The following is a 27,131-nucleotide window of genomic DNA, read 5'->3' as shown; positions in this document are numbered from 1 at the left end:
GCCACATGCTAGTGAGGCCAGAAGCAGGAAGATCGTACAGTTTAACACATGGCTAAGGAGTTGAGGAGGAGGGAGGGCATCAGATTTTTGGATCATTGGGCTCTCTTCCAGGGAAGGTGAGACCTGTACAGAAGGGACAGTTTGCATCTGAACTGGAAGGGGACTAATATCCTGGCAGGAATTTTGGGAGGGTGGTGGTGCTTATAAACCAGAATACCAGAACAGATAGTGGAAAGGTTGTGGAGACAGATGTTGTTAAGACCTCAGACGATGTCAGGAATCAAAAGGTTGAGCACGCTGGGACTAATGTCCTGAGCTGCCTATATTTCAATACAAGATGTATTGTAGGAAATGCAGATGAGCTTCGGGCAGGGATCAACACCTGGAATTTTGATATTGTAGCCACTAGTGAGACTTAGTTGTAGGAGGGGCAGAACCAGTAGCTGAATAATCTCGGGATCTATTGTTTTAGACGTGACAGAGTGGGAAGGACTAAAGAAGGAGAAGTGGTGTTACTAGTCAGGGAAAATGTCTCGACACAGCTTAGTCAGGACAGACTAGAGAACTCGTCTTGTGCGGCTTTGTGGTCGGAACTGAAGAATGAGAAAGGTGTGGTCACATTAATGGGGCTACATTACATACTACCCAACAGTCTGAGAGATTTGGAGGAACAAATTTGTTAAGGAATTGCAGAATGTTGCAAGAAACGCCGTTACAGTAGGTGATTTTAACTTTCCGCATATTGACTGGGAATCCCATACTGTAAAAGGACTAGATGGGATAGAGCTTGTCAGATGTGTTCAGGTAAGTTTCCTTAATCAGTACATAGAAGTCCCAATGAGAGAGCATGCAATACTGGATCTGCCCTGGAAATGCAACAGGGAAGGTGACAGAAGATTGTGTAGGTGAAAGTGTTGCATCTAGTGATCACAATACCATTAGTTTCAAAGTGATTATGGGAAAAAAAAGATGGTTCTGGTCTGCAGGTTGAAACTCTAAATTGGAGAAAGGCCAGTTTTGATGGTATCTGAAAGGATCTGGCAAGGATCTGGCAAGGATCAGGCTGTTTTCTGGCAAAAGTGTACATATTAAGTGGGAGACCTTCAAATGCAAAATTCTGAGAGTACAAAGTTTGTATGTGCTTGTCAGAATAAAAGATAAAGATAACAGGTTTAGGGAACCTTGGTTTTCATGAGATATTAAGAAAAGAAGCTGCAAAGCAGGTATAGGCAGGTACGAACAAATGAGGTGCTGGAAGAGAATAAGAAATGCAAGAGGACACTTGAAAAAGCTATCAGGTAGACTAAAAGAAGGCATGAGGTTGCCCTAGCAGAGAAGCTGAAGGAGAATACTGAGGAATTCTATCGATATGCTCAGAGCAGAAGGATTAGAAAGGACAAAATCTGTCCTCTGGGAGATCAGAATGGTAATCTAAGCACAGAGTCAAAAGAGAAGGGGAGATGTAAAGTGGACTTTTTACATCTGTATTTACTTGGGAGACAGACACAGTGTCTACAAAAGTGAATTAAAGCAACAGTGAGGTCATAGACCTATACAGATTACAGAGGAGGTGTTTGTTGTCCTGTGGCAAATTAGGGTGGATAAATCCCCAGAAACTGACAAGGTGCTCCTTCAGACCCTGTGAGAGGCAAGTGCAGAAATTGCAGGAGCCCTACCAGAGATACTTAAACCATCCTTTGGAACAGCTGAGGTGTTGGAGGATGGCTAATGTGTTCCACTGTTTAAGAAAGGCTCAAAAAAACCCCCAGGAAATCATAGGCCGGTGAGCCTGCCATCAGTAGCGGGAAAGTTATTGGAAGGAATTTCAAGGGACTGGATATATGAGTATTTGTATGCACTGATTATGGATAGTTAGCATGGCTTTGTGTGTCTAACCAACCTTATAGAGTTTTTCGAGGGAGTTACCAGGGAAGTTGATGAAGGTAAGGCAATGGATGTTGTCTACATAGACTACAACAAGTTATTTGACAAGGTTCTGCATAGGAAGTTGTTCAAGAAGGTTCAGTCACTCGATATTCAAGCTGAAATACTGTAGTAAATTGGATTAGACATTGGCTTTCTGGGAGAAGCTGGGGAAGGGTGGGGGGAGTGGGTTGCCTCTTTGACTGGAGGCCTGAGCCTAGTGGATGTTACCAGGCCTGGAGGACCTGAGTTATAAGGAAAGATTGAATAGTTTAGGACTTTATTCCTTAGAACATAGATGATTGAGGGGAGATTTGATAGAGGTATACAAGATTATGAGGGGTGTAGATACGGAAATGCCAGCAATCTTTTTTCCATTGAGGTATCTAGAGGTCATGGGTTAAGGGTGAAAAGTTTAAGGGGAATATAATGGGAAACTTCTTCCCTCTGAGGGTTGTGAAAGTGTGGAATGAGGTGCCAGCACAAGTGATGCACATGAGCTCAGTTTCAATGTTTAAGAGAAGTTTGGATAGGGGTATGGAGGAGTATGGTTCCACTGCAGGTTGATGGAAGTAGGCAATTTAAATAGTTTGGCATGGATTAGATGGATCGAAGGGCCGGTTTCTGTGCTGTACTTTTCTACGACTCTATGATTCTGGCAGCATCCATGCAGTTGATAATATTTCAGAACTGGGAAATAGAGAATGGGAAAGGAATAGGGCTGTGGATCAGGATAATGCCTTCAAGCAGAGTCAGTGTGTAGTGAGGCTGTCGGGAAGGACAGAAAGATGATAGGGCAAATTGCAGTCAGTGGGATGAGTCACAGTGTAACAGGTGGACAATATCAAAGAGGGTGACTTGAATGCCCACAGTATACGAAATAAGGAACATGATCTTGTAGTGCAGTTAGAGATTGGCAGGTATAATGATTGATAGGTTCTTGATTGGACACAGCTTCAAAAGTTATGGGAAGAAGGCCGGGGAGTGGGGCTGAGGAGGGGAGAAAAGGATCATCCGTGATTGAATGGCAGATCAGACTCGATGGGCCAAAGGCCTAATTTTGTTCCTATGGCTTTTGGTCTTACGGTCTTATGTTGTAGACATCACTGAGCCGTGGCTGAACGAAGATTATAGTTGGGAACCTAACATCCAAGGATATATTGTATCTGAAGGACAGGCAGGTAGGCTGAGGGGCTGGCGTGGCTCTGTTGGTATATATAAAAAAAAGAAATCAAATCCTTTGAAATTATCTGCTCTTAGGATTAGGCTTTTCATTACAGAACAACTGAGATGTCCTTCTTCAAAGAAATGGGCTTTCCTTCCTCCACCATCAACACTGGCCTCACCTGCATCTCTGCCATTTCGCACATGTCTGCCCTCACCCCACCCTCCTATAACCACACCAAGGATAGGGTTCTTCTTATGCTCACATATGACCACACTAGCTTCCACATAATTCTCCATAACTTCCACCATTTCCAGTGGGATCCCACATCTTTCCCTCCCCCCCATTTTCTGCTTTCCACAGGGATCACTCCCTTGTTCACTCATGCCTTCCCACTGATCTCCCTCCTGGCACTTATCCTTTCAAGTGGAACAATTGTTACACCTGCCCTTACACCTCCTCCCTCACTACCGTTCAGGCTCCCAAACAGCCCTTCCAGGTTGAGGTGACTCTTCACCTGTGAGTCTGGTAGGATTGTATACTGTATTTGGTGCTCCCGGTGTGGATTTCTGTATATCGCTGAGACCTGAAGTAGATTGGGTGACTGCTTTGCCGAGCACCTTCACTCCTTCCGTCACAGAAAGCAGATTTCCTGGTGGCTACCCATTTCAATTCTACTTCCCGTTCCCATTCCAACATGTGGCCTCCTCGACTGCTGCAATGAGGCCATGATCAGGTCAGAGAAGCAACACCTTATATTCCGTCTGTGTAGTCTCCAACCTATTGGCATTAAAAATCAATTCCTTGAAATTCTGGTAATTCCCCCCCCCCACCCCTTCACCATTCCCCATTCCCATTTCACTATCTCACCTTTCTCCTTACCTTCCCATCACCTCCCTTAGTGCTGCTCCCTTTTCCCTTTCTTCCATGGCCTTCTGTCCTCTCCTATCAATTTCCCCTTTCTACAGACCTTTATCTCTTTCACCAATCAACTTCCCATCTCTTTACATCACCCATCCCCCTCTCCTGGTTTCACCTATCACCTGCCACCTTGTACTTCTTCCTCCTCTCTCCCCCCATCCTCTTACTCTGACTTCTCATCTTCCTCTCCAATCCTGACGAACGATATTGGCCCAAAACATTGATGTTGACGATTCATTTCCATAGATGCTGCCTGACCTGCTGAGTTCCTCCAGCATTTTGTGCAAATTGCTTTGGATTTCTAGAATCTGCTTTCTTTCTCATGTTTGTAAATCACATTTGCTGTTTTGTTTCAGCACTGTTCCTTCATTAAGTTTCTGAGTGTTGTACATAAATAAGGAGGAAAAAGTATATTAAATATGGAGAAAAACAGAAAGCTTTCAGACTATGCATTGGACGTGAAGCACCAGCTTTGTCTCTTCCACTGGACTTGCAACCTGACCTTTTATGCTTTTCTTTTCACTTGCAATTCATGTTAGTGGCTGGGAAGAATATACTTTGTTTGACTCACTGCATTTTAGCAGCCTTGGTTGGACTGTACTTCAAATATACATGAGGAATTGCTACGTCAAGCTACTAATTTTTTCTATCAGCTGAAACCTGTATTAGCCTCTTCTGGCTTAATCATAACTTACAGAATGCAGATACGAGGAAATCTGCAGATGCTGGAAACCCAAGCAACACACAAAAAATGCTGGTGGAACACAGCAGGCCAGGCAGCATCCATAGGAAGAAGCACAGTTGACATTTCGGGCCGAGACCCTTTGTCAGGTCTAACTGAAAGGAAAGATAGTAAGAGATTTGAACGGAGGGGGAGGGGAACTTCTCTAACTTCTGTTAATGCCCCTCCTCTCCTTCTTACCCCATCCCTGATATATTTAGTTTTTTTAACCCCTCCCCTTTTTTCCTCTCTTTCTTCCCATCACTCTGCCTGTTCTCCATCTCCCTCTGGTGCTGCCCTCCCCCTTTCTTTCTCCCTAGGCCTCCGGTCCCATAATCCTTTCCCTTCTCCAGCTCTGTATCCCTTTTGCCAATCACCTTTCCGACTCTCAGCTCCACCCCACCCCCTCCGGTCTTCTCCTATCATTTCGCATTCCTCCCCCCCCCCCACCCACTTTCAAATCTCTTACTATCTTTCCTTTCAGTCAGTCCCGATAAAGGGTCCCGGCCCGAAACGTCGACAGTGCTTCTTCCTATAGATGCTGCCTGGCCTGCTGCGTTCCACCAGCATTTTGTGTGTGTTGCAGTTAGGCTTGAGGTAATTATTCAGGTTGAAGATGATTACAAATTGTTGATGGAAATAGTTCTGGACAGAACAAGCATAGCAGAATACTAAAAGGTGTCAGCAAGCCCATAAAAAGCAAACCAAGTCCTGGGTTAGTTATAGATGGATAGACTCAGGGAGCAGTGCAGTGGCATAGCAGGTAATGCTCTGCGTCATTTCAAACTCTGACTTGCAATGTCCTTTTGTATGTTCTTCTTGTGACTATGTGGGTTTCCTCTCATGTTGCAAAGACCTGAGGGATGGTAATTGGTCACTGTAGTGTCTCTAATATGGAGGTGGGTGCCGGAGCTTGTGGAGAGTTGGAGAGACTAAAATGAATTAGTGTAACTAAGTGTCTGATGTTCAGCATGGACCAGGTGGGCTGAAGGGTGTGCTCCTGTGTGGTATAACTCCATGAGGACTAAATCACAGGGAAGTTTCACCAAACATGCATTGAACTCTCGCTGCAAATCTGCAGGTGCTGGAAATCCAAGCAACACGCACAAAATGCTGGAGGAACTCAGCAGCCAGGCAGCTTCGATGGAAAAGAGTAAACAGTTGACATTTTGGGCAGAGACCCTTCATCAGGACTACGAGTGCCTCAGCCCGAAACTGTTTACTCTTTTCCATAGATGCTGTCTGGCCTGTTGAACTCTATTTAGACCCAGAGAGTCATAAGGCATGACATCCATGGAAATGCGGCTGAATGCCTTCGGGATTGTTTTGCCCTCAGAAGTCAGAGTGCAGTGGCAGATGGAGCATATTCTGACTGGAGGTCTGTGACCAATGGTGTTCCACAGGGATCTGTTCTGGAAACCCTGCTCTTTGTGATCTTTATAAATCTTGGATGAAGAAGCGAAAGGGGGGGGGGGCTAGTAGGTTTTCAGGTGACACGAAGGTTGGTGTGGTGGAGCGTCTAGAAGCTTGTCATAGGTTGCAATGGCATATACACAGGATCCAGAACTTGGCAGGTGGGAGTTCAATAGGAAAATTATTATTTATTTAGAAATTCAGCATGGTAATAAGTCATACTCTTTGGAATATGGAACTTGAAGGTGGAGTACAAGGTTAATGGCAGGATTCTTAACAGAGGGATCTTGCGGTCCAAGTCTCTACATCCTTCTAAGTAGCCACACACTGATAGAATGTTTCAGAAAGTGTAAGGTGTGCTGTCTTCAGCAGTTGGGGGATTGAGTTCAAGAGCTTTGAGGTAATGTTGCAGCTCTACAAACTCTTGTTAGTCCACACTTGGAGTATTTAGATCTGGTTGCCTCATTATAGGAAGGATGTGGAATCTTCAGAGAGGGTGCAGAGGAGATTTACCAGGATACTATCTAGATCAGCGAGCATGCCTTATGAGGGATTTTCACTTTGGAGTGGAGGAGGATGAGGTGACTTCGATAGAGGTGTATTAGATTATGAAAGATATTGATAGAGCTGAAGCTAACATCTTTTTCCGAGGGCAGCAGTAGCCAAAATCAGAGCATGTCCATTTCAGGTGAGTGGGGGAAAGTTTAGGGGAAATGTCAGAGGTAGTGGTTTTTTATAAACACAGAGAAGTAGGTGTCTGGAATTCATTTGTTGGGGTTGGTGATAGAGGCTGCTACCATATGAACATTTAAGAAATAGCTACATGGATGTAATAAAAGTGGAGAAAAAGGGCTGGGTAAGAAACGGGGGTTAGATTGATCGCGGAGTATGTTCGGCACAGCATTGTGGGCTGAAGGGCCTGTATTATGCAGTAGGTTTTCTACGTTTCTATGTCTGTATTGGTTGGCACAGTATTGTGGGCCAAAGGAACCATAAAGCACTATACAGTTCCAAGTTCTACATTTATTGTTCTACTTTCTAGATCAGACATAAGAGTTGTGATCACCATATTAAGAAAATAATGTAGAAGCACTAGAGAGATTGCAAAGATTCATCCAAGATTAAAGATTGGGAAGCTTTTAAAATCCACAAGGGGAAACTTCAAAAAGCAATAAGGAGAGAAAAGATGGAATTTGAAAGTAAGCTAACCAATAATATGAGAGAGGATACCAAAAGGTGATAAAGAATAAAAGAGAAGCCTGAGTGAATATCATATCACTAGAAAATAATACTGGAGAGGTAGTAATGGGAGACAAGGAAATGTAGATGAACTTAATAAATTTTTTGTGTCAATCGTCACCGTGGAAGGCATCAGCAGCATACCAGAAATTTAAGGAAGTCAGGGATCAGAAATGAGTGTAGTTGCTATTACAAAGAAGGTGCTTGGGAAGCTGAAAGGTCTGCGGGGATGAATACTCCTATTTTGAGGAGACTAGTGGGAGCCTGCAAAGAGAGAGTTGGAGAGAGCTTTGTGAAAACATTGTCCATTCACACGGTGTTTTGAGCTGCTTTTGAAGAAATGCATGGCTGCACTGGGCCAGATAAAGAGGGACCGTGTGGTTCACCCAGTCAAAACTAGTTGTGTTACAGCCTGGGGAAGTAGCGAGAGTGATGGGAAACTCCAAATTTCCCGGAACGTCTGATGCCGAGGCCCTCTTGGTGGATGCTCCGGAAGACCACCAAGAGGGGTCAGGCATACCTGCTGGGGTACTGGTGAGGCCCGAACTGCAGAAGCCCTCGGTTGTACAGGTGAACAGAATGACAGTGGGTGTCAGGAACACTTCAGAGAGGGAGGTCACCCTCAGGCAGGGGATGCCAATGGTGCACCTCTCCCCAGTGACAGTAATGCCTATCGTCCCTGTGAGACAAGCCAGGGAAGAACTCCGAAAAGAAGAAAGTTGACTGCTGAGTCATTCAGCTTTGGGGACTTCCTGGTACCTGCAAAGGTGGAAGACTTTCGGCAACATTGGTGGAAGCTGGGACCAGCACTGTCTAGAAGCCCTTGCATGTCTCCGCTGGTGGTGGCCAGCAAGAAGAATGGGAAGGTACTGATGTGTGAGAACTATTGGACTTTCAACGGGCGTACAGTCCTCAGCCAATATACAGTCCTGAGAATCGAGGATGCATTGGCCTGCCTGAATGGTGTGATGTGGTTCAGTGTGCTGGATTTGAGGAGTGGGTATTACCAGATACCCATGGGTGAGGCTGATAAAGAGAAGACTTATCTGAAGTATGTGTCTGATGTGAGAAAGGGGGCTGGGCTCTAAAGTAACTGAGCTCAGCCAAGTGGCAGAGGGACACGTGTTGCCGGAAGACACGAGTAATAGACGGGGGAAGGCCTCACCATGTAGACCAGAGGTATCCTAAGGAATGTCTAAAACTGAAGACATAGATGATGGGATGCGGAGGTCTCAAAGGATCAGGAGACCCCAGATAGGCTGACCTATGTAGCACCGAGAGAACAAAGTGGTTGTGATTAACCCCCTAGTGAGATATGGCACAACCATTTACAAATGGACTGGAGGTTCTAACGTCACGAAATTCCTTTGAGAATGGTGTTATTAATGACGGGATGACAAATTATTCAAAGTCACGAGGACATGACTATTTTGGTGGGGGAGAGTGTAATGCCGTGGTTCATTTATTTACTGTTACATTGTATGTATTTCATTTTGGCAGTTCTGTGAGAGCAGTCTGTTCCGTTTCCATGCCTGTTTGGGTTACTGTTGAAGACAAGAGAGAGAAGAAATGTCTGACATCCAATTTGGATGGTCAATTAAGGGGAGGTTTTCTGGTGGGGGACACTAAGGTTGGGCTTGAGCTTTTTGTTTGAGAGAAGATGAAGAGAGAAGACGCTGGGGAGAACCAGTTGTAGCATATGATCTGATGGGAGACCCGATGTTCGAGATGGATTGCGAACGACATTTGGAAGGTGGTGTGTGCTTTCACGTTGACCGAGGGCTCAGCGTGTGAGTGACAGAGAAGTCCAAGATGAGCTCCAACTTGCACACATTTGACTGTTTAACTAGAATGGGCCCTTTTCTTTTTGTTATTCTTTACTAACCCTTTAGTTAAGATTCATAAATATAATTTCTTTAATCATATGCAGTGCACTGTCTGTTATTTCGTGGCACTAATTAGAGAAGCAAATTACACAGCATCCACACAAATGGGGGGTGGGAGCACGCCTCAATCTCAGGAGTTTGGCAGGGTTGGAGGTTGTCTTCCCTAGACCTACGCAGCCGAGGAAACCAGGGTGATTCATATAGAAGCTATCCCAGAGGATCTGTCCTACGTCCAGCGTGTAAGTGCCATTACAAAAATAGCATGCCATTACTTTCTTGGAAGTTTGCCAAGATTCAGCATGACATCTAAAACTTTGACAAACTTCTGTAGGTGTGTGGTGGAAAGTATATTGACAGGTTGCATCACAACCTAGTATGGAAACTTAACTCGCCCCGTCACTGAAATGATCCCACAAACTGGATTTGCTTTCTTATATTATGTTCTCAATATTTATTGTTTGTCTATTTAGTTTTTTCTTATTGTACTTACACTGTCTGTTGTCTTTTGTACATTGGTTGTTTATCCATCCTTTTGATGCAATCTTTCATTGATTCTATTGTGTTTTCTGTATTTACTGTGAATGCCAGAAGACAATGAATCTCCGCATTGCATAAGGTCATATACATGTACAATGATAATAAATTTACTTTGAATCTTGAACAAATATTTTATAAACACACCTTCCATTGTACATATAAATGTAAGGCAGCAGGTAATTAGACCAGAGTACCATAAGGCATTGGAACAGAATTAGGCCATTTGGCACATCGAGTTTGCTCTGCCATTTCATCATGACTAATCCATTTTTCCTCTCAGCCCCAATCTTCAGCCTCCCCACAACCCTTCATGCCCTGACCAGTCAAGAATCCATGAACCTCTGCCTCCACAGCTGCCTGTGGCAACGAATTCTACAAATTCACCACTCTCTGGTTGAAGAAATTGCTCCATCTCTGTTCTAAAAGGAAGCCCCTCTATTCTGAGGCTGTGTCCTCTGGTCCTACACCCTCCCACCACAGGAAACATCCTTTCCACATTCACTTTATCAAGACTTTTCACTATTTGATGTGTTTCAAATAGGTCACGCTTCATTCTTCTGAATTCTAGTGAATGCAGGCCCAGCACCGTCAATTGCTCCTTAGCTCTATCCACATTGATTCAACCCTATGTCACCTCTTTCTGTTGATCTGATTTCATTTTTATCAACAGAGCAATGGCACCCCTTCTGTCTGCCTGCCTGTCCTTTCTGTCCAATATGTATCCTTGGACATTAAGCTCCTGGCAAAAATCTTCTTTCAGCCATGATTCAGCGATGCCTATAATTTTGTACATTTCAGCATGAAACTGTGCTACAAGTTTATCTACCTTATTCCATATGTTGCGTGTATTCAAATATTACACCTTCAGTCCCGTAATCACCCTTTTCGATTTTGTCCACCTTTTACATTGCAACTCACCCTGTTGACTGTAATTTTGCCCTGTCAACAGCCTCTCCTCTCTTGTTAAGGTGTTAGTGACAGTGTTTGCCTCTAAGATAGTGACATGTTCCCTTCTCCATTAAAATGGTCAGTGCTTGGAGTCCATCACTGTGTTTGTTGTTAACTGAGGCAGAGCTCTGTGGGAAATGAAGACAACATCTGTTGGCTATAAAATATCTGCACAAAATGCACCTCCTCAAGATTATGCCCGTCAAAATTCTTTTTATTCATTTTTCAATTCTTTAAAAATATTGCAGACTTTATTTGTCCTTGCACAAACATTTGCCAGGTCACTGCAACAAAACAAGCATACAATTTGAATCTCATTTGGAGTCTGTCTCAGAGTCTGCCTTGCCTCATTTGTAAGGAAAATGCCAATGAATTTCATCCAGAATAAATCATTGGAATCTAGCTGAGGAAGGGCTTAATCAGGAATAAAGCATTGGACAAATGGGGTGAGATGGACTCTCATTGAATTTAAACATGTCAAATTCAGATCAGACCAGTAATCTGAAGTAAAACATCTTATTGCAGTTACAGAACTAAAGAACAGCCATTTTATCTTCATTTTTACTTCAGACTCCTCGACTGAATGAAGACAAAACTACAAAGTCAGTTAATCCCTTTCCTCTGTAACGTATGGTACCAGTTTTAATCAGTAATTGTAGATGGGCTGAATGTAGTGACAATGCTACCCCCAACAAGAGTGGGTTTAGTTGGAGAATGAACACACTGCTTCAGTTTATTGACCTACTGAGATAATGGGTCAAACATCTATGTTAGTGAGTAACAGGACTGGTAAGCTTCCTGTGATTCTGAATATTAGTATTGGTTTATTATTGTTACATGTACAGAGATACAGTGAGAAGTTTGTCACATACTGTTCATACAGATTAGACCATGACACAGTGGATTGAGGTAGGACAATGTAAAACAATAACAATGCAGGATAAAGTATAACAGCCACAGATAAAGTGCAGTGCAGCTAAACAAAGTGCAAGATCATAATGAGGAGGATTGTGGTTTCCCCAATGAACAGTCTATCTATTTGAATATACTTCTGTGTTTTTATGGAAGTACCTTAGTCACAATTTTTAAAAGATGATAATATTAATTACCTTCTTTAAATTGATACCTGCACTCGGCTGAAGAGATTATTCGTCATATATGCCGGGAAAGCACTAGGTCCTTTTTCAAGCATCTTCTCTTTTACATATCAAGTAATAGAAGTCTTGGAGGTTGCTCTCCCTGTATTATACAATTATTCCCACTAAACATTTCACTCCTTCTCTGGTGTGCTCTGTTTGTAATTCTTGTCTGCCTCATTCCTGCATTCAATGGTGGTTAACTCCTGGACTTTATTTGTCAGCGGGAACAAAGGAAAGGACCTCAACACCATCAAGTCACTCCGTGTTCTCCGTGTCCTAAGGCCACTGAAGACTATCAAACGTCTGCCCAAGTTAAAGGTACTGAATTTTGAATTATCGTGCTTTCGCAATTAAAGCATTTTGGGGAAATGCTGGTAAAATCAAGAAACTAAATATTTCCTTTTGGCCACTATAGTTAGTACACAACTAGTTTTCATTCTGCAAAGCTGGTTTTCTTACAAAGTCTAGCTATGTTTCTTTTTCATTAGGCATTGTATAGCATGAAATTGGTTTAGATGCTTCATTCTGTTAATACCTGAATTACTCAATTCACGTTCTGTGAAAATGTGTCCTACACAACAGGTACAAGTCCTTAAAAAGAGATTGTTTAACCTGCATTTCAAATATAATCGCGAAATAGTCTTCAAATGTCTGCTTTAAGTTTTGTGCAGACGATGCAGGATCACCTTAAGTAGGTCCTCCTCCTCCTCCTCCTCCTCCTCCTCCTGTCATAATTGCTGCAAGATAAAGATTTGGCAAGTTCTTAGTCGAACAATTGAAGTTTAATTCAGGCATTTAATGTTATAATAGGGTTGTTAATGCTGTAACAATGATATTCACTGACATGAAGATGTAAATATCCTTTTACCCATGGGTCAGAGATCACTGCCTGTTAAACTTGGGGCCCATGATCTCAAGAGGTATCAATTTTCAAGCTCAGTAATCCTTTAAGTTTGATTGGAACATGGCAATGCCTTTCCTGGTTTCATCTTGTTTCTGATGTTCTGTTAGTATCTGACTTCAGGTGTGTTTCCTTCAGGCTGTCTTTGACTGTGTGGTGAACTCGCTGAAGAATGTTCTGAACATACTCACCGTTTACATGCTGTTCATGTTCATCTTTGCTGTCATTGCTGTGCAGCTCTTCAAGGGCAAATTCTTCTACTGCACTGATGAGTCAAAGGATTTGGAAAAGGACTGCAGGTAAAATCTAACAAATGAACGTGACAAACTGGAATGCAGTGTGAAGCTGAGTTAATGTTGCACTTGTGCACTCTTCCTCTTGTGGTAGAACAAAGTGCCAGACAGCAACATTAGTGCTAGTAATTCAGCTGACTTTGTTGGACTGAGTGTCATGTAGCTTGCTCTGTCTATACTGACCATTCCGTCCATCTATAGTAATCCTACTTGCCTGTATTAATTCTATATTGCCAATGTCTTGTGCATTCAACTACCTGTCTAGATGCTTCTAAAATGTCATTTTTGTTCTTGCCTTGACCACCTTCTCCAGCAGCTCATTCCAAACACCAAGTGCTGTTTGTGTGGATATTCTACCCACACATCCTCCATAAACCTCCTCCCTCCCCCTCTACCAAAAACCCAATGCCCTCTAGTCTCAGGCACCCCTACCTTAAGGAAATAATCACTACCTACCCTGCCCATTTCTCTCGTAATGTTTTATCTCTATCAAGTCAGCTCTTGGGTGCCTGCATTCCTGGAGAAAGTCAAATTCTACCCAGCCTGTCGTGACAACTCAAGTCCTGCTATCCCGACAATGTCCTTTTGAATCTTCTCTGAAGCTTCATCGTGTCACAACACAGCACAACACCATTAGACACTGTGCATCAAGCAGTAGCAAATCAAGGCAGCTGGACTTTCTGTGTTGCCTAGAAGACGTTTCACCATTTATCCAAGAGGTGTCTTCAATTCTAATCCATGGTGGGGAGTTTTCCAGGTTATAAACTCTGTGAGTTGTTTAAAGATATAGCAATCACATGAGGGTCATTAGTCTAATCCTTGCATGTAAGGAGGTGTGAACTGTTGTGGTGACACCCAGGTAGAGATGTGAGGGCTGCATTGTTGGGAGCTGATAGGTGGTGTTGTACCCCACCCCCTCTATTCAGGGCTGTGTTTCCAGTTTGACAAAGGTGGTTTTCCTAACCCCTCCTTCAGGCCACCTGTCCTCCCCATCCAAAATATGCACATTGGTATCATCAAAGGAGTGCCCCTTATCCCTCAGACTCTTATGCTAATAACAGGGGAAGAGTTTCTAGGCAAATAACTTCCACTTTGATTGTGAAATAAGTAATTGTAAAGAATATTTTCATTTTAACCAGTATTAGTATTGATTATGTGAAAAGCTGTCTTGCATACTGTTTATACAGATTGAATAATTAAATATTGCATTGAAACAGAAGAAGGTAAAGGAATAACAGAATGCAGAATAACGTGTAACTTACAGAAAAAAGTGCAGTGCAGGTAAACAATAAGGCGTATGATCAAAACAACGTGGATTATGAGATTAAAGTCCATCATATCATATAAGGTCCATTCCAGAGCTAGATGGAAGTTGTCCTTGAGCCTATTGCTATGTGCTTTCAGACTTCTGTATCTTCTGACTGATAGGAGAGGGGAGAAGAGAGAATACCTGAGTGGGTGCAGTCTTTGATAAAGCTGGCTGCTGTACTCAGGCAGCAAGAAGTACAGACAAGATGCATGGAGGGTTCTCTTCAATAGCATACTCTCTCACTGCTCCATAGATAAGTTTGGTGTAGTCACACTGTAGAGACCCTTCACAGTAACCTTTTGTGTGAGTGCCAGGTGTGCAGCCTCATTAAATCACCTGGAGTCGACCCACTAACACCAGGCAAATGTGGGAGGTGATAGAGTTCCATACTGCCATTTTGGTTTTCCCCTCTCTGATCCCAAATGATACTGGAAGTTTTCTGCACCCTCTACATTTTACAGTGTTTACAGGTTTCTTTGACTGTGTCCACTCCCTCTCGCCACTCTCTGCTGCAAACTCTCCCTTCAATTCCCCCTTCAACATAAACGGCTGGTTAACCCCGGAGAGAATTTAGGTTAACTATTGGTCATCTTTATTGATGGAATCACAAAAAGGCATGCAATTCACGCAATCTGGATTAAGGTTAGTTCATTCGTTACGCGCCATGTCGTATGACGTGAGCGGTCACAATCTTTCCATGACCATGATTGCAATTGGTTTGCCATTGTCTTCTTCTGGGCAGTGTCCTCACAAGATGGGTGACCCCAGCCATTACCAGTACTCTTGTGAGATGCACCAGCTGCTCATTGGACCATCGACCACCTGCTCCCATGGCTTCACTTGACCCTGATCGGGGTGCTAATCAAGTGCTACACCTTGGCCAAAAGTAACCTGCAGGCCAGCTGAGGGAAGGAGCACTTTACACCTCCTTTGGTAGAGACAAACCTCCATCTCGCCACCCATTGGATAAAAGTAAAGGTGCAATTCCTGCAAGATTAACTATCCACTCACACACACACACACACCACGAGGTTTCCCTGACACTCCCTAAACAGTCAATAAGAATAGATCAGTACTCAGGAATAGGAGCTCACGTTGGCCAGAAGTCCCTTTTCATTCTGATGTAATCTCCACATTTCTACTGTAGACTCATGATCTTCTATGAAGTTCGGTCTCTGGAGTTTTTGCTGCTTCTACCACTGAAATATTCCATTCGTATCTGCTTTCTTACCGGTTCCACACTGTTTTGTTTGAATTTTGTTGTTCTAATCAGACTAGCCAGTGCCTGTGTCACACTAGCCTAATTATTATATTTCACCAATGGCTTTGGGACTGCCTGGTGAAGGAAGCCATTGAAATAAAACAAGAGGAAGAGAATTTTAACAAAAGCACAGGTCTCGCTCTAAGAACTGGAATTCGATTGTAAACTGGGTGGGACAGCGGAAACCTGATTGGACTGACCAATCAGGTTGGACGGACAAGGTGGGTTATAAACACTACTGGACTAGACATGCCCAGGAGTTATCGTTGATGAAGATGGCAGAGTTTGTCATCAAAACATCGGGTACATGTAGCCAGCTGGAAGCCCAAGGAGAGTTTATACGCCAGGAAAGCACTGGATCCTTTTTCAGACTAGCCTGTGTCTCCTAGAGTTAACCCATGGGCTCACCGCAGAAGAGATGTTGATTTTGTCCTGCCCATTGCTCCTCTACACACTGTAATTTAAAAGTAACGTGTTGTAGCGGTGTGCTACACGCAGCGCTAAAATTACGACACGGAGTCGGTAATTGCAGTCGAAGGAAAAACTTTATTCGAAAACTTCAGCCTCACTTTTAAGCCTCTGTCAACCGGCCCCCCATGGCGAAGAGGCTCCAAAGCTCTGTGCTCGCAAACCCCCGTAGGCTATCTAATTGTGAGTCGGTTCGGATACGCTAGGAAATGAGTCGCCACATAACCCCCCCCCAGAACCGGCGATACACCCCCCAATGTCCACAGTCTGGGCCAGAACCTGCTTGGGAGGTCGGCCTCTGCGCCGAGGCGCCGGAAACTCGGCCGGTTGCGCCAGGTCCACAAGGGCCGGCTTGAGGCGGTCCACCGTGAAAACCTCCTCCTTCCCCCCAACGTCCAGCACGAACGTGGGTGGACCCGTTGTTCCGGAGCACCATAAACGGCCCCTCGTATGGCCGCTGCAGCGGTGGCCGATGCCCGCCCCTTCGTACAAACACAAACTTACAGTTCTGTAGGTCTTTGGGTACGCAGGTCGGGTGCCGCCCATGCTGTGAAGTGGGTATGGGGGCCAGGTTACCGAGCTTCTCGCGAAGTCTGCCCAGGACTGCTGCAGGTTCTTCCTCTTGCCCCCTTGGGGCTGGTAGGAACTCCCCGGGGACGGCCAGGGGCGCGCCGTATACCAACTCGGCCGACGAGGCGTGCAGGTCGTCCTTGGGCGCTGTGTGGATGCCGAGTAGGACCCAGGGAAGCTCGTCCGCCCAGTTGGCTCCTCGCAGGCGGGCCATGAGGGCCGACTTCAGGTGACGGTGGAAACGCTCCACCAGCCCGTTCGACTGTGGGTGGTAGGCAGTGGTGTGGTGCAGCTGAGTCCCCAAAAGGCTGGCCATAGCTGACCACAGGCTGGAGGTGAACTGGGCGCCTCTGTCGGAGGTAATGTGGGCCGGTACACCAAAGCGAGATATCCAGGTGGCGATCAGGGCTCGGGCGCAAGATTCGGAGGTGGTGTCGGTGAGCGGGACCGCCTCTGGCCATCTTGTGAACCGGTCCACGATAGTCAGGAGGTAACGCGCTCCGCGCGACACTGGCAGGGGGCCCACGATATCCACATGAATGTGGTCGAAACGCCGGTGGGCGGGATGGAACTGCTGCGGTGGGGCTTTGGTGTGCCGCTGCACCTTGGCCGTCTGGCAGTGCATGCACGTTCTGGCCCATTCACTGACCTGTTTGCGGAGTCCGTGCCAAACGAACCTGCTGGAAACCATCCGGACAGTCGTCCGGATGGAGGGATGCGCCAAGTTATGAATGGAGTCGAAAACGCGGCGCCGCCATGCTGTCGGGACGATCGGACGGGGCTGGCCGGTGGCGACGTCACAGAGTAGGGTCCTCTCACCCGGGCCCACGGGGAGGTCCTGGAGCTGCAAACCGGAGACTGCGGTCCGGTAACTCGGAATCTCCTCATCCGCCTGCTGTGCCTCTGCCAGCGCCTCAAAGTCTACCCCTTGGGAAAGGGCATGAACGGTAGGGCGAGAGAGCGCATCCGCCATGACATTGTCCTTACCCGAGACGTGCCGGACATCCGTTGTGTATTCAGAGATGTAGGACAGGTGGCGTTGCTGGCGGGATGACCAGGGGTCGGACGCTTTCGTAAACGCAAAGGTAAGCGGTTTGTGGTCCGTGAACGCGGTGAAGGGCCAACCTTCTAGGAAGTACCTGAAATGCCGGATTGCCAGGTAGAGTGCCAACAGTTCCCGGTCGAAAGCACTGTACTTGAGCTCGGGTGGCCGCAGGTGTTTGCTGAAAAACGCCAGGGGTTGCCAGCGACCTGCGATGAGTTGCTCCAGCACCCCACCGACTGCTGTGTTTGATGCGTCCACTGTGAGGGCGGTAGGGGCGTCCATTCTGGGATGTACTAGCATTGCGGCGTCAGCCAAAGCTTCCTTCGTTTGAACGAAAGCGGCGGCGGACTCCTCGCCCCAGGTAATGTCCTTGCTCGGACCTGACATCAGGGCGAACAGGGGGCGCATGATCCGGGCAGCTGAAGGGAGGAAGCGGCGGTAGAAATTGACCATACCTACGAATTCCTGAAGGCCTTTGATCGTGGTGGGTCGGGGGAAGTGGCGGACCGCATCTACCTTAGCGGGCAGAGGGGTTGCCCTGTCTTTAGTAATTCTGTGGCCCAGGAAGTCAATGGTATCGAGTCCGAACTGGCATTTGGCGGGGTTGATTGCAAGACCATACTCACTCAGTCGGGTGCAGAGTTGACGGAGGTGGGACAGATGCTCCTGACGACTGCCCCTGACCCTGTCTCTAACCCTGCCCCTATTCCTACGTCTGCTCCTACCCCTGTGGTTCAGGCGGGTGATCCTGGGGCTACGTGTGGGGAGGTTCAGGCGAGGGACGGGGTGGAGTCCGGGCGGGGCAAGAAAGCGAGGAAGAAGTCGAAACATGTGAAGAAGTCGTCCCCCGAGACCGCAGAGCTCACGCCCATTTGCCCTGAGGTGGAGGGGGAGACTCGGGGAAGCGTACGGTTGGACGGGGCGATAGGAGCGGAGAGTACCGCGCTGTCGGTGAATTCCGCACCTGTGTGCTCCTCCGGCTTGAAGAGGAGATGGGATTGTTCCCCCAAGAGGGCAGAGAATGCAGATGAGGGGGAGTCCCAGAAAGGGGTGGGGATCCAGGTGGGAGTTGTGTCTAACCCTGAATCCCCAGATGTAGACACCAGTCCTGGGGTGGGTGGTGTGGTTATGCATGAAGCTAGTGCTGGGCCTGTTTGCACGCCTAAAACAGACCTGGAGCCCTCCACCCAGGACTTAGCAGTCAGCGCCTCCCTGGAGGCAAATGTATTAAGTAGTACAGGTGGAGAGGAGACCAGGCTCTCTCACAGTCAGCATCAGGCTGCCAGTGAATCCATTGGGCCAGAGCTGCTGGGGTCCCCTTCATGCCTGTCTCCTGGGGAGGGTGATGTAACCTGCATGCCGACCCCATCAACTAATGGCCTGCAGGGAGTCCCTTGGGATTTTCCCTCCATCGTCGCAACTGTGGGTAAGACTGCTGCGACGGTGGAGCGGGAAGGTATAGGGGAGGTACCCGCTGTGCAGTGTAGGTTACAGGGGCAGCCACCTTATACACCACCTGAGGAGGACGGTGGGGGATCTGTCTGCAGTGAGGGGTTGGAGGGGGATTCATTTGACAGCGAGACAATGGACATCCTCACCCCTCCAGAGAAGTCCCCATTGATACCTGTGGAGGAGATCAGAGAGTTTATTCACTCCTCCGTTGGTGCAAAGCATCGGCCTAAACTAGCCTCGCTTCGCTGGCCTAGCATGCCGAGGCTGGTGAAGTCCCTGAGGGTCATCCTCAGACGGAAGGGGAAGGGGAAGAGGAATGCTGTGTCAGGGAATGACAGGCGGCAGCTGAAATCCTTCCTGGATGACCTGGTGCGGGACATCAGGATGAAAAGCAGCCTCGCTCCTTCGGGAGATGGTGGGTCACAGGGTAGCGATGGTAGCAGTCGGGCCCGGAAAGCAAAGGATATTCTCGGTTTTCTTCGGGAGAGTGCGGCTGAGGGCGCCATCGCTCTCAGTGGGAAGGGGACTGGTGCTGAGGCCTAGTGTGCTTCCGACATGAAGCTTACCATAGCTAGTCTCAATGTAAATGGTAGCAGGGGCTCTCTCCGCAGATATAACAATCTCTCAGTCCTCAGGGACGGGAGATACGCGGTGAGTTTCCTGCAGGAAACCCATACCACCCCGGGGGACGAGTCCGCTTGGCTCCTGGAGTGGCAGGGCGGGGTCTACATGAGTCACCTTAGCTCCAACTCTAGTGGGGTGGCGATCCTGTTGGCCCCAACCTTCCGGCCAGAAATCGTAGGAGTCCAAGATGTTGTGCCCGGCCGTCTGCTCCACCTGGTTGTGCGCCTGGATGGTGTACCGTTACATTTTATCAACGTGTACGCTCCGAGGCGCGGGGTGATGCAGACGCGCCTATTCTGTCAGCTGTCCACCTTGCTGAGTTCCATCGACCCGGGGGACTGCGTCGTCCTCGGGGGAGACTTCAACTGTACCCTCGAGGTGGAGGACCGCTCGGGCCTCCAACGCGACCCGGCATCAGCGAAAAAGTTAAAGGAGCTAGTCGGCTCCTTTGACTTGGTGGACAGCTGGCGGAATCTTCACCCCGACTCTAGCGCCTTCTCCAGAAGATCGAGAGAGGGGGGTTCCCGGATAGACCGCCTGTATATCTCTCGGGCTTATGTCTCCCGCGTGTCGGCTTCCTCCATGCGGCCGGTGTCGTGCTCGGATCATCACCTTGTGTGGATGGAATTTACTCCTCTGCACCCTCGGGTGGGATCCGGGTATTGGCACTTTAACAACCGGCTGCTGGAGGACAGCCGATTCCATGATTCATTCCGAGCGTTCTGGGCCGCCTGGAGAGAGAGACGGAGAGAGTTCTGCTCCCTACGGCTGTGGTGGGATGTGGGCAAGGCCCACATCCGGTTTTTATGTCGGGAGTACACTAGGGGGTCGACAAAGAGGCGGGACTCTGAGATTGAGTGGCTTGAGAGAGCGTTGCTTGACCTGGAGACCCGCCTTGGTTCGACCGGTGGAGACCATCAAACGTGGCAGGAATACCAGGAGAAGAAGGACGAACTCAGGAATCTGCAGCTTCAGCAGTCCCGAGGTGCGTATGTGAGGTCGCGGATCCAAATGCTGCAAGATTTGGACCGCGGCTCACCCTTCTTCTACTCGCTGGAGAAGTGGCGGGGAGTTCAAAAGCAGCTGGTGGAGCTACTGGCTGCTGATGGCTCCTCCATCACGGATCCTGACGAAATTATCGAAGAAGTCCGCACTTTCTATCGGTCCTTATTCTCACTGGATCCGTCAAATGCGGGGGCGTGCAGTGAGGTCTGGGAAGATTTGCCAAAGGTCAGCCCTGATGACGCAGCGCGTCTGGACGCCTCCCTGACTGGGGAGGAGCTGTCTGCTGCCCTTCGGCAACTCCGGAGGGGTAAATCCCCTGGCTTAGATGGTCTGAGTGTGGAGTTTTATCAGGCTTTTTGGGATGTCCTGGGGGTCGATTACAGCCTTGTTCTAGGGGAGAGCCTAGCCACCGGGGAATTGCCCCTCTCATGGCGGAGAGCTGTCGTGGTCCTGCTGCCCAAGAAGGGAGACCTTCGCCTGCTAAAGAACTGGCGCCCAGTCTCCCTCTTGTGCGCGGACTACAAGATCTTCGCCCGGGCAATGGCCAACCGTCTTGGTTCAGTACTGAGACAGGTGATTCATCCTGACTAATCTTACACAGTCCCGGGCCGCTCCAACCAGGACAATGTCCACCTAGTACGGGACCTGATCCACCTGTACCAGGAGACTGGGACCCCAGCAGCGTTTCTTTCTCTTGACCAGGAGAAGGCGTTTGACCGGGTAGACCACAGTTTCCTGGTGGGCACTCTGCAGGCCTTTGGGCTTGGACCACACTTTGTGGCCCGAGTTCGGCTCCTCTACTCTGCCGCAGAGTGCCTTGTTAAGGTCAATGGTTCACTGGCAGCACCCATTCCCTTCAGGAGAGGAGTACGTCAGGGATGCCCCATGTCCGGTCAATTGTATGCGATCTGTGTCGAGCCATTCCTGAGCCTCCTACGGCGAAGGCTGACAGGTCTGGTTCTGCGTGAACCGGACATGGAGGTCGTCCTCTCGGCCTACGCCGATGATGTACTCCTCATGATGACAGATCCCAATGACCTGCGGAGGATGCGCGAGTGCCAAGACATTTTCTCGGCAGCATCCTCCGCCAGGATCAACTGGGCGAAATGTTCCGGACTCTTAGTGGGTCAGTGGCAGGTGGACTCCCTGCCGGAGGAGATGAGAGCTTTTGAGTGGAGTACTCGGCGTCTCCTCTATCTGGGAGTCTACCTGAGTCCTTCTGGGGAGACCTGGCTGGCGAACTGGCAGGACCTGGAGATGAAAGTCATGGCCCGGCTGGGGCGCTGGTCAGGCCTTCTCAGGGTGCTTTCCTATCGAGGCAGGGTGGTGGTCATAAACCAGCTGGTGGCCTCCATGTTGTGGTATCGGATGGTCACCTTGGCCCCTCCTGCCCCGTTTGTTGCAAGACTGCAGAGGAAATTAGTGGACTTCTTCTGGGGCAACAGGAAACACTGGGTCTCTGCAGCGGTCTTGAGTCTCCCAGTGGGAGAGGGCGGACAGTCGCTGGTGTGCGTCCGAACGCAGCTGGCGGCTCTCCGCCTCAGGACTCTGCAGAGATTCCTGTACGCCGAGCACCCTCCCAGGTGGCACGTGTTGGCGACTTTCTTCCTCCGGAGGGGCTGCTGTCTTCATGAAGACATGCGGCTACCACCGGCGGGTGTCAGCCGTACTGCTTTGCGGAGTCTGCCCGGCTTCTATCAGGACCTACTGAGAGTCTGGAACATGGTCGCCTCAGGCCGGGAATCCCCTCCTCAGGCGGAGGGCGGGGTCCTGGCCGGCCCTTGCCCTACCTCAGTGGCTGTCGGTGTGGCTCAGTTGTGTGGACCGACTCAGGCCGAGCTGCTGGTCGGGCCCAGACCCCGCAATCTTCTCCGGGAGCCGTGTCCGCACAACTTGAGCCGTCTCTCATCGATATCCACAGTCCCATTCAGGGATGCAAGTAGGAGGTATCTGTATGGGCTGCTACTCCACATCCTCCACTTCCTTGCCCTTGTACACCGTCCCGACACGCCATGGCGGTCGGTCCTTCCACCCAGAGGTGAGGAGGGTCCCCACTGGAAGTCCCTTTACGCCGGGGTTCTTCCCATGCACCTGGGGGATCTCGGCTGGAGGGTACTGCATAGGGCAGTGCCCTGCAATAAGTTTTTCAGTTTGTACATGGACTTCCCACCCGTATGCCACTTCTGCGGGCTGGAGGAGACCGTGTACCACATGTACATGGAGTGTGTGAGGCTGCAGCCTCTTTTTGCATATTTGCGTGGGCTGCTTCTCGCCTTCTGGCTGCATTTTAGTCCCACCCTGTTTATATATGGTCATCCAGTAAGGAAGGGGGCATGGAGGGATGAGGATGTCCTAGTCAACTTGCTCCTGGGGCTGGCGAAATCCGCCATCCGAGGGTCTTGGAAACGGGTGGCGGGAGGATCTCCCCGGGCAGACTGCCTGGCAATGTTTAGGGTGTATGTTCGTGCTCGGGTAACTATTGAAAAGGAACACGCGCAGTCCACAGTGGCCTTGGAGGAGTTTCGAGACCGTTGGGCTCCGCGGGGTGTAAATGCCATCGTGGATAGAGATGGCAACATTCTGGTGTAATGTCTATTGTCTGTTTGTAGTGCAGTAATTGTGTTTGCCACTGTTTTGTATATATTGTATAGCACCGAAATTTGTATTAAAGGATTTTGTATTAAAAAAAAGACGACTGCCGCTGGCTATGAGGATGTCATCCAAATAGATGAACGTGAAGTCCAGGTCCCGTCCCACCGCGTCCATCAACCGCTGGAACGTCTGTGCGGCATTCTTCAGGCCGAACGGCATGCGGAGGAACTCGAAAAGGCCAAATGGGGTGATGAGAGCCATTTTGGGGACGTCGTCAGGATGCATCGGGATTTGATGGTACCCTCGGACGAGGTCTACCTTGGAGAAGATCCGTGCGCCGTGCAGGTTTGCCGCAAAGTCTTGAATGTGCGGCACAGGGTAGCGGTCCGGTGTGGTAGCCTCGTTCAGCCTGCGGTAGTCACCGCACGGTCTCCAGCCCCCCGTCGCTTTGGGCACCATGTGCAGGGGGGAAGCCCAGGGGCTGTCGGACCGCCGGATGATCCCCAATTCCTCCATTCTCTGGAACTCCTCCTTCGCCAGTCGGAGCTTGTCCGGGGGAAGCCGCCGAGCACGGGCATGGAGGGGTGGTCCCTGGGTCGGGATGTGGTGCTGTACGCCGTGCCTGGGCATGGCTGCTGTGAACTGCGGTGCCAGAACCGATGGGAACTCCGCCAGGACCCTGGTGAAGTCGTTGTCGGACAGCGTGATGGAGCCGAGGTGAGGGGCTGGCAACTGGGCTGCACCCAGGGAGAACGTCTGAAAGGTCTCGGCGTGTACCAGTCTCTTCCTGGGCAGGTCGACCAGCAGGCTGTGAGCCCGCAAAAAATCCGCACCCAGAAGCGGTTGGGCTACGGCGGCCAGTGTGAAGTCCCACGTGAACTGGCTGGAGCCGAACAGTAGCTGCACCTGGCGGGTGCCATAGGTCCTTACGGTGCTGCCATTCACGGCCCTCAGGGGGGGACCCGGTGCCCTGCTGCGGGTGTCGTAACCCGTCGGAGGTAAAACGCTGATCTCAGCCCCAGTATCGACCAAAAACCGGCGTCCCGACCTTCTATCCCACACATACAGGAGGCTATCCCGATGGCCAGTCGCCGTAGCCATCAGCGGCGGCTGGCCCTGGCGTTTCCTGGGAACTTGCAGGGCGGGCGACAATGGCGGGCTTCTGCGCCCCACCGCTGGTGGTAGAAGCACCAGTGTTCATTGGGCCGGGGGTTGGCGGGCTCTGCGGCCGGGCCTGGACTGGTTTGCTGCCGGGAGCGGGGCTGGGAGATCCGTGCGATGGACGCCCCGCTCACCTTTTTGGCGTTCCGCAGCAAGTCCGCCCGGGCTGCCACCTTCCGGGGGTCACTGAAATCCGCGTCGGACAGCAGCAGACGTATGTCCTCGGGCAGCTGCTCCAGGAATGCCTGCTCAGACATGAGGCAGGGTGTGTGTCCGTCGGCGAGAGACAACATCTCATTCATTAAAGCCGATGGAGGTCTGTCGCCCAAGCCTTCCAGGTGCAGTAAACGGGCAGCCCACTCACTCCGTGAGAGTCCGAAAGTCCTGAGGAGCAGGGCTTTGAATTCCGTGTACTTGCCGTCTGCCGGGGGCGACTGTACGAACTCCGCGACCTGGGCCGCTGCGTCCTGGTCGAGGGAGCTCACCACGTAGTAGTAGCGGGTGTCTTCTGAGGTGATCCGGCGAACGTGGAATTGGGCTTCGGCTTGCTGGAACCATAGGTCCGGGCGCTGTGTCCAGAAACCCGGCAGTTTCAACGAAACCGCATGAACAGAGGCGGCGTCGGGCATTTCTGGTCCAAAAATCGTTTAGACCGTCGGGGTCACCAATTGTAGCGGTGTGCTACATGCAGCGCTAAAATTACGACACGGAGTCGGTAACTGCAGTCGAAGGAAAAACTTTATTCGAAAACTTCAGCCTCACTTTTAAGCCTCTGTCAACCGGCCCCCCATGGCGAAGAGGCTCCAAAGCTCTGTGCTCGCAAACCCCCGTAGGCTATCTAATTGTGAGTCGGTTCGGATACGCTAGGAAATGAGTCGCCACAGTGTTCTCTCATTCCCAGCTGTGATGCAGGGCCTTCACTCTGAGAAGTTGGCACTGGTTCTCTTTCCACAGGTGCTGGCCGAGTGTTTCTGGCATTTTCCTTGTCACATTTCTTCCTTGATTTCAGACTTACAACATATTTAGTCTTCTGATTTTTAAATCAAAATCAGAAGCATTTCCAGGGCTGTACTGTGAGTGGAGTGCGGGAGACGGAAGCTGACATCACCCCAAATCAACCCACTACCCCCTCCCTAGGGCAACAGTCCTGCTCCTTCTAGCCCCTCCTGGAACACCGTAGAAAGTTTGAGAAAGGAAAAAGTTTGCAGAGAGGAAGGAAGGTGGAACTAGCTAGATTAACATTCAATTAAACCAGTATGGATCCAATAGGCGAAAAGGCTCTCTTCCACACCTCATGAACCTTTATATACCTTTCAACCACTTCTGGCTTTGAACAGCCCTCAACTGTCTCTGGCCTGGACAGCCCAATGAGCGTCTTAATAAGAGCAATTTGATTGGCTGTTCCCGGCTACTCATGCAGTAAATTAGAATAAAACCGGTGCCCTCTCCGAAGATAAATGGCCAGGTTGATTGCAACTGCTCTCACCAGGCAGATAGGACCAAGTTAAATTCCAGTTCTGGTGAAAATTGAGCAGCTTTCTCCACGAACCAGCTGTCTGCTCCATCGGGCATTTCTTGCCAGTACTCTTGCCCACCTTCCTCTTCAGTGGTTGCTTCAGTCATGTACAACCCCAGGCCCAATGACTTGGCATCTTACTCTTTGCACCTATTGATGTGCAGTTTTAGCCACACCATTATCTGAACAGTGGAAGCTGTGCATTGACCAATATCTCAACCATTCCATGAAAAATTCTTAAGAATACCACACTTTTTTGGGGGGAGGGGATATTGCCCCAATATCTGGATTCACATTTCATTATGACCAAGTGCAAAATTCAATAAAAAATCAAACATGTTTGATACCCTATGTAAGAGTTCCAGATTAATGGAGCCAATTTGTCCCAAGTAGGTATTTACCTCAGAGTTAGATTCCAAGCTAAGTGTCAATAAAAGCTAGTGCAGCCTGGTGTTGCATTCAAAACTATCTAATTCCAAACGTTCTCCACCAGGTTTCTCTTGGGTCACAAAAAACTGGAAGGTGAAAGCAATTCCTGTTCTAATGTTATTTTGCAGGGGTCAGTATCTAGTTTATGACAATGATGAAATTGAGGCAGAACCCAGGGAATGGAAGAAATATGATTTCCACTACGATAACGTGCTCTGGGCTCTACTGACGTTATTCACAGTGTCAACCGGTGAAGGGTGGCCAACGTAAGTGTTACATTCAGTTGCATTTGTGCGGTGATTATTGGGCATTATCCGGGCACCAGCACATCATTGTCCGGTTGTGATTACCTCTGCACGTTAATGGAATCAGATGCATTGGGGGAAGGGTAACTGGTGATGTAAACTGAACTTCTTCCCGCAAGTGTCTTGAAAGTGTAACTGCCTATTGTGTAAATTAAAATGCCCAAGGCTATACATGTTTAACTGAGCTTCTGAAGAAGAGTAATTGATAAAGGAAGCTCCCCAATAATTTGGCAGCAGGATTAGATTTGTGCAATCTGATTTCTACTTTGTGGTCACCAGGCACTTTTTCACAGTACCTTAATGTTGAC

General features: G+C 48.8%; 1 protein-coding gene across 1 annotated transcript in view; it reads left to right on the top strand.

Moving 5' to 3' along the window:
- The window catches only part of LOC132407260 (probable voltage-dependent N-type calcium channel subunit alpha-1B), a 547,279-nt gene that overhangs the window by 397,577 nt on the left and 122,571 nt on the right, over positions 1-27,131 (top strand). Inside the window, exons 26-28 of the mRNA XM_059993521.1 lie at positions 12,114-12,210; positions 12,932-13,092; positions 26,647-26,784. Coding sequence (XP_059849504.1) covers positions 12,114-12,210; positions 12,932-13,092; positions 26,647-26,784 — 396 coding nt within the window. The remainder of the gene's footprint in view (positions 1-12,113; positions 12,211-12,931; positions 13,093-26,646; positions 26,785-27,131) is intronic.

Source organism: Hypanus sabinus, chromosome 18, assembly GCF_030144855.1.
Source record: "Hypanus sabinus isolate sHypSab1 chromosome 18, sHypSab1.hap1, whole genome shotgun sequence".
Taxonomy (NCBI): Eukaryota; Metazoa; Chordata; class Chondrichthyes; order Myliobatiformes; family Dasyatidae; genus Hypanus; species Hypanus sabinus.
Note: the sequence above shows the minus strand (reverse complement) of the source record. Positions and strands in the feature narration are given on the sequence as shown.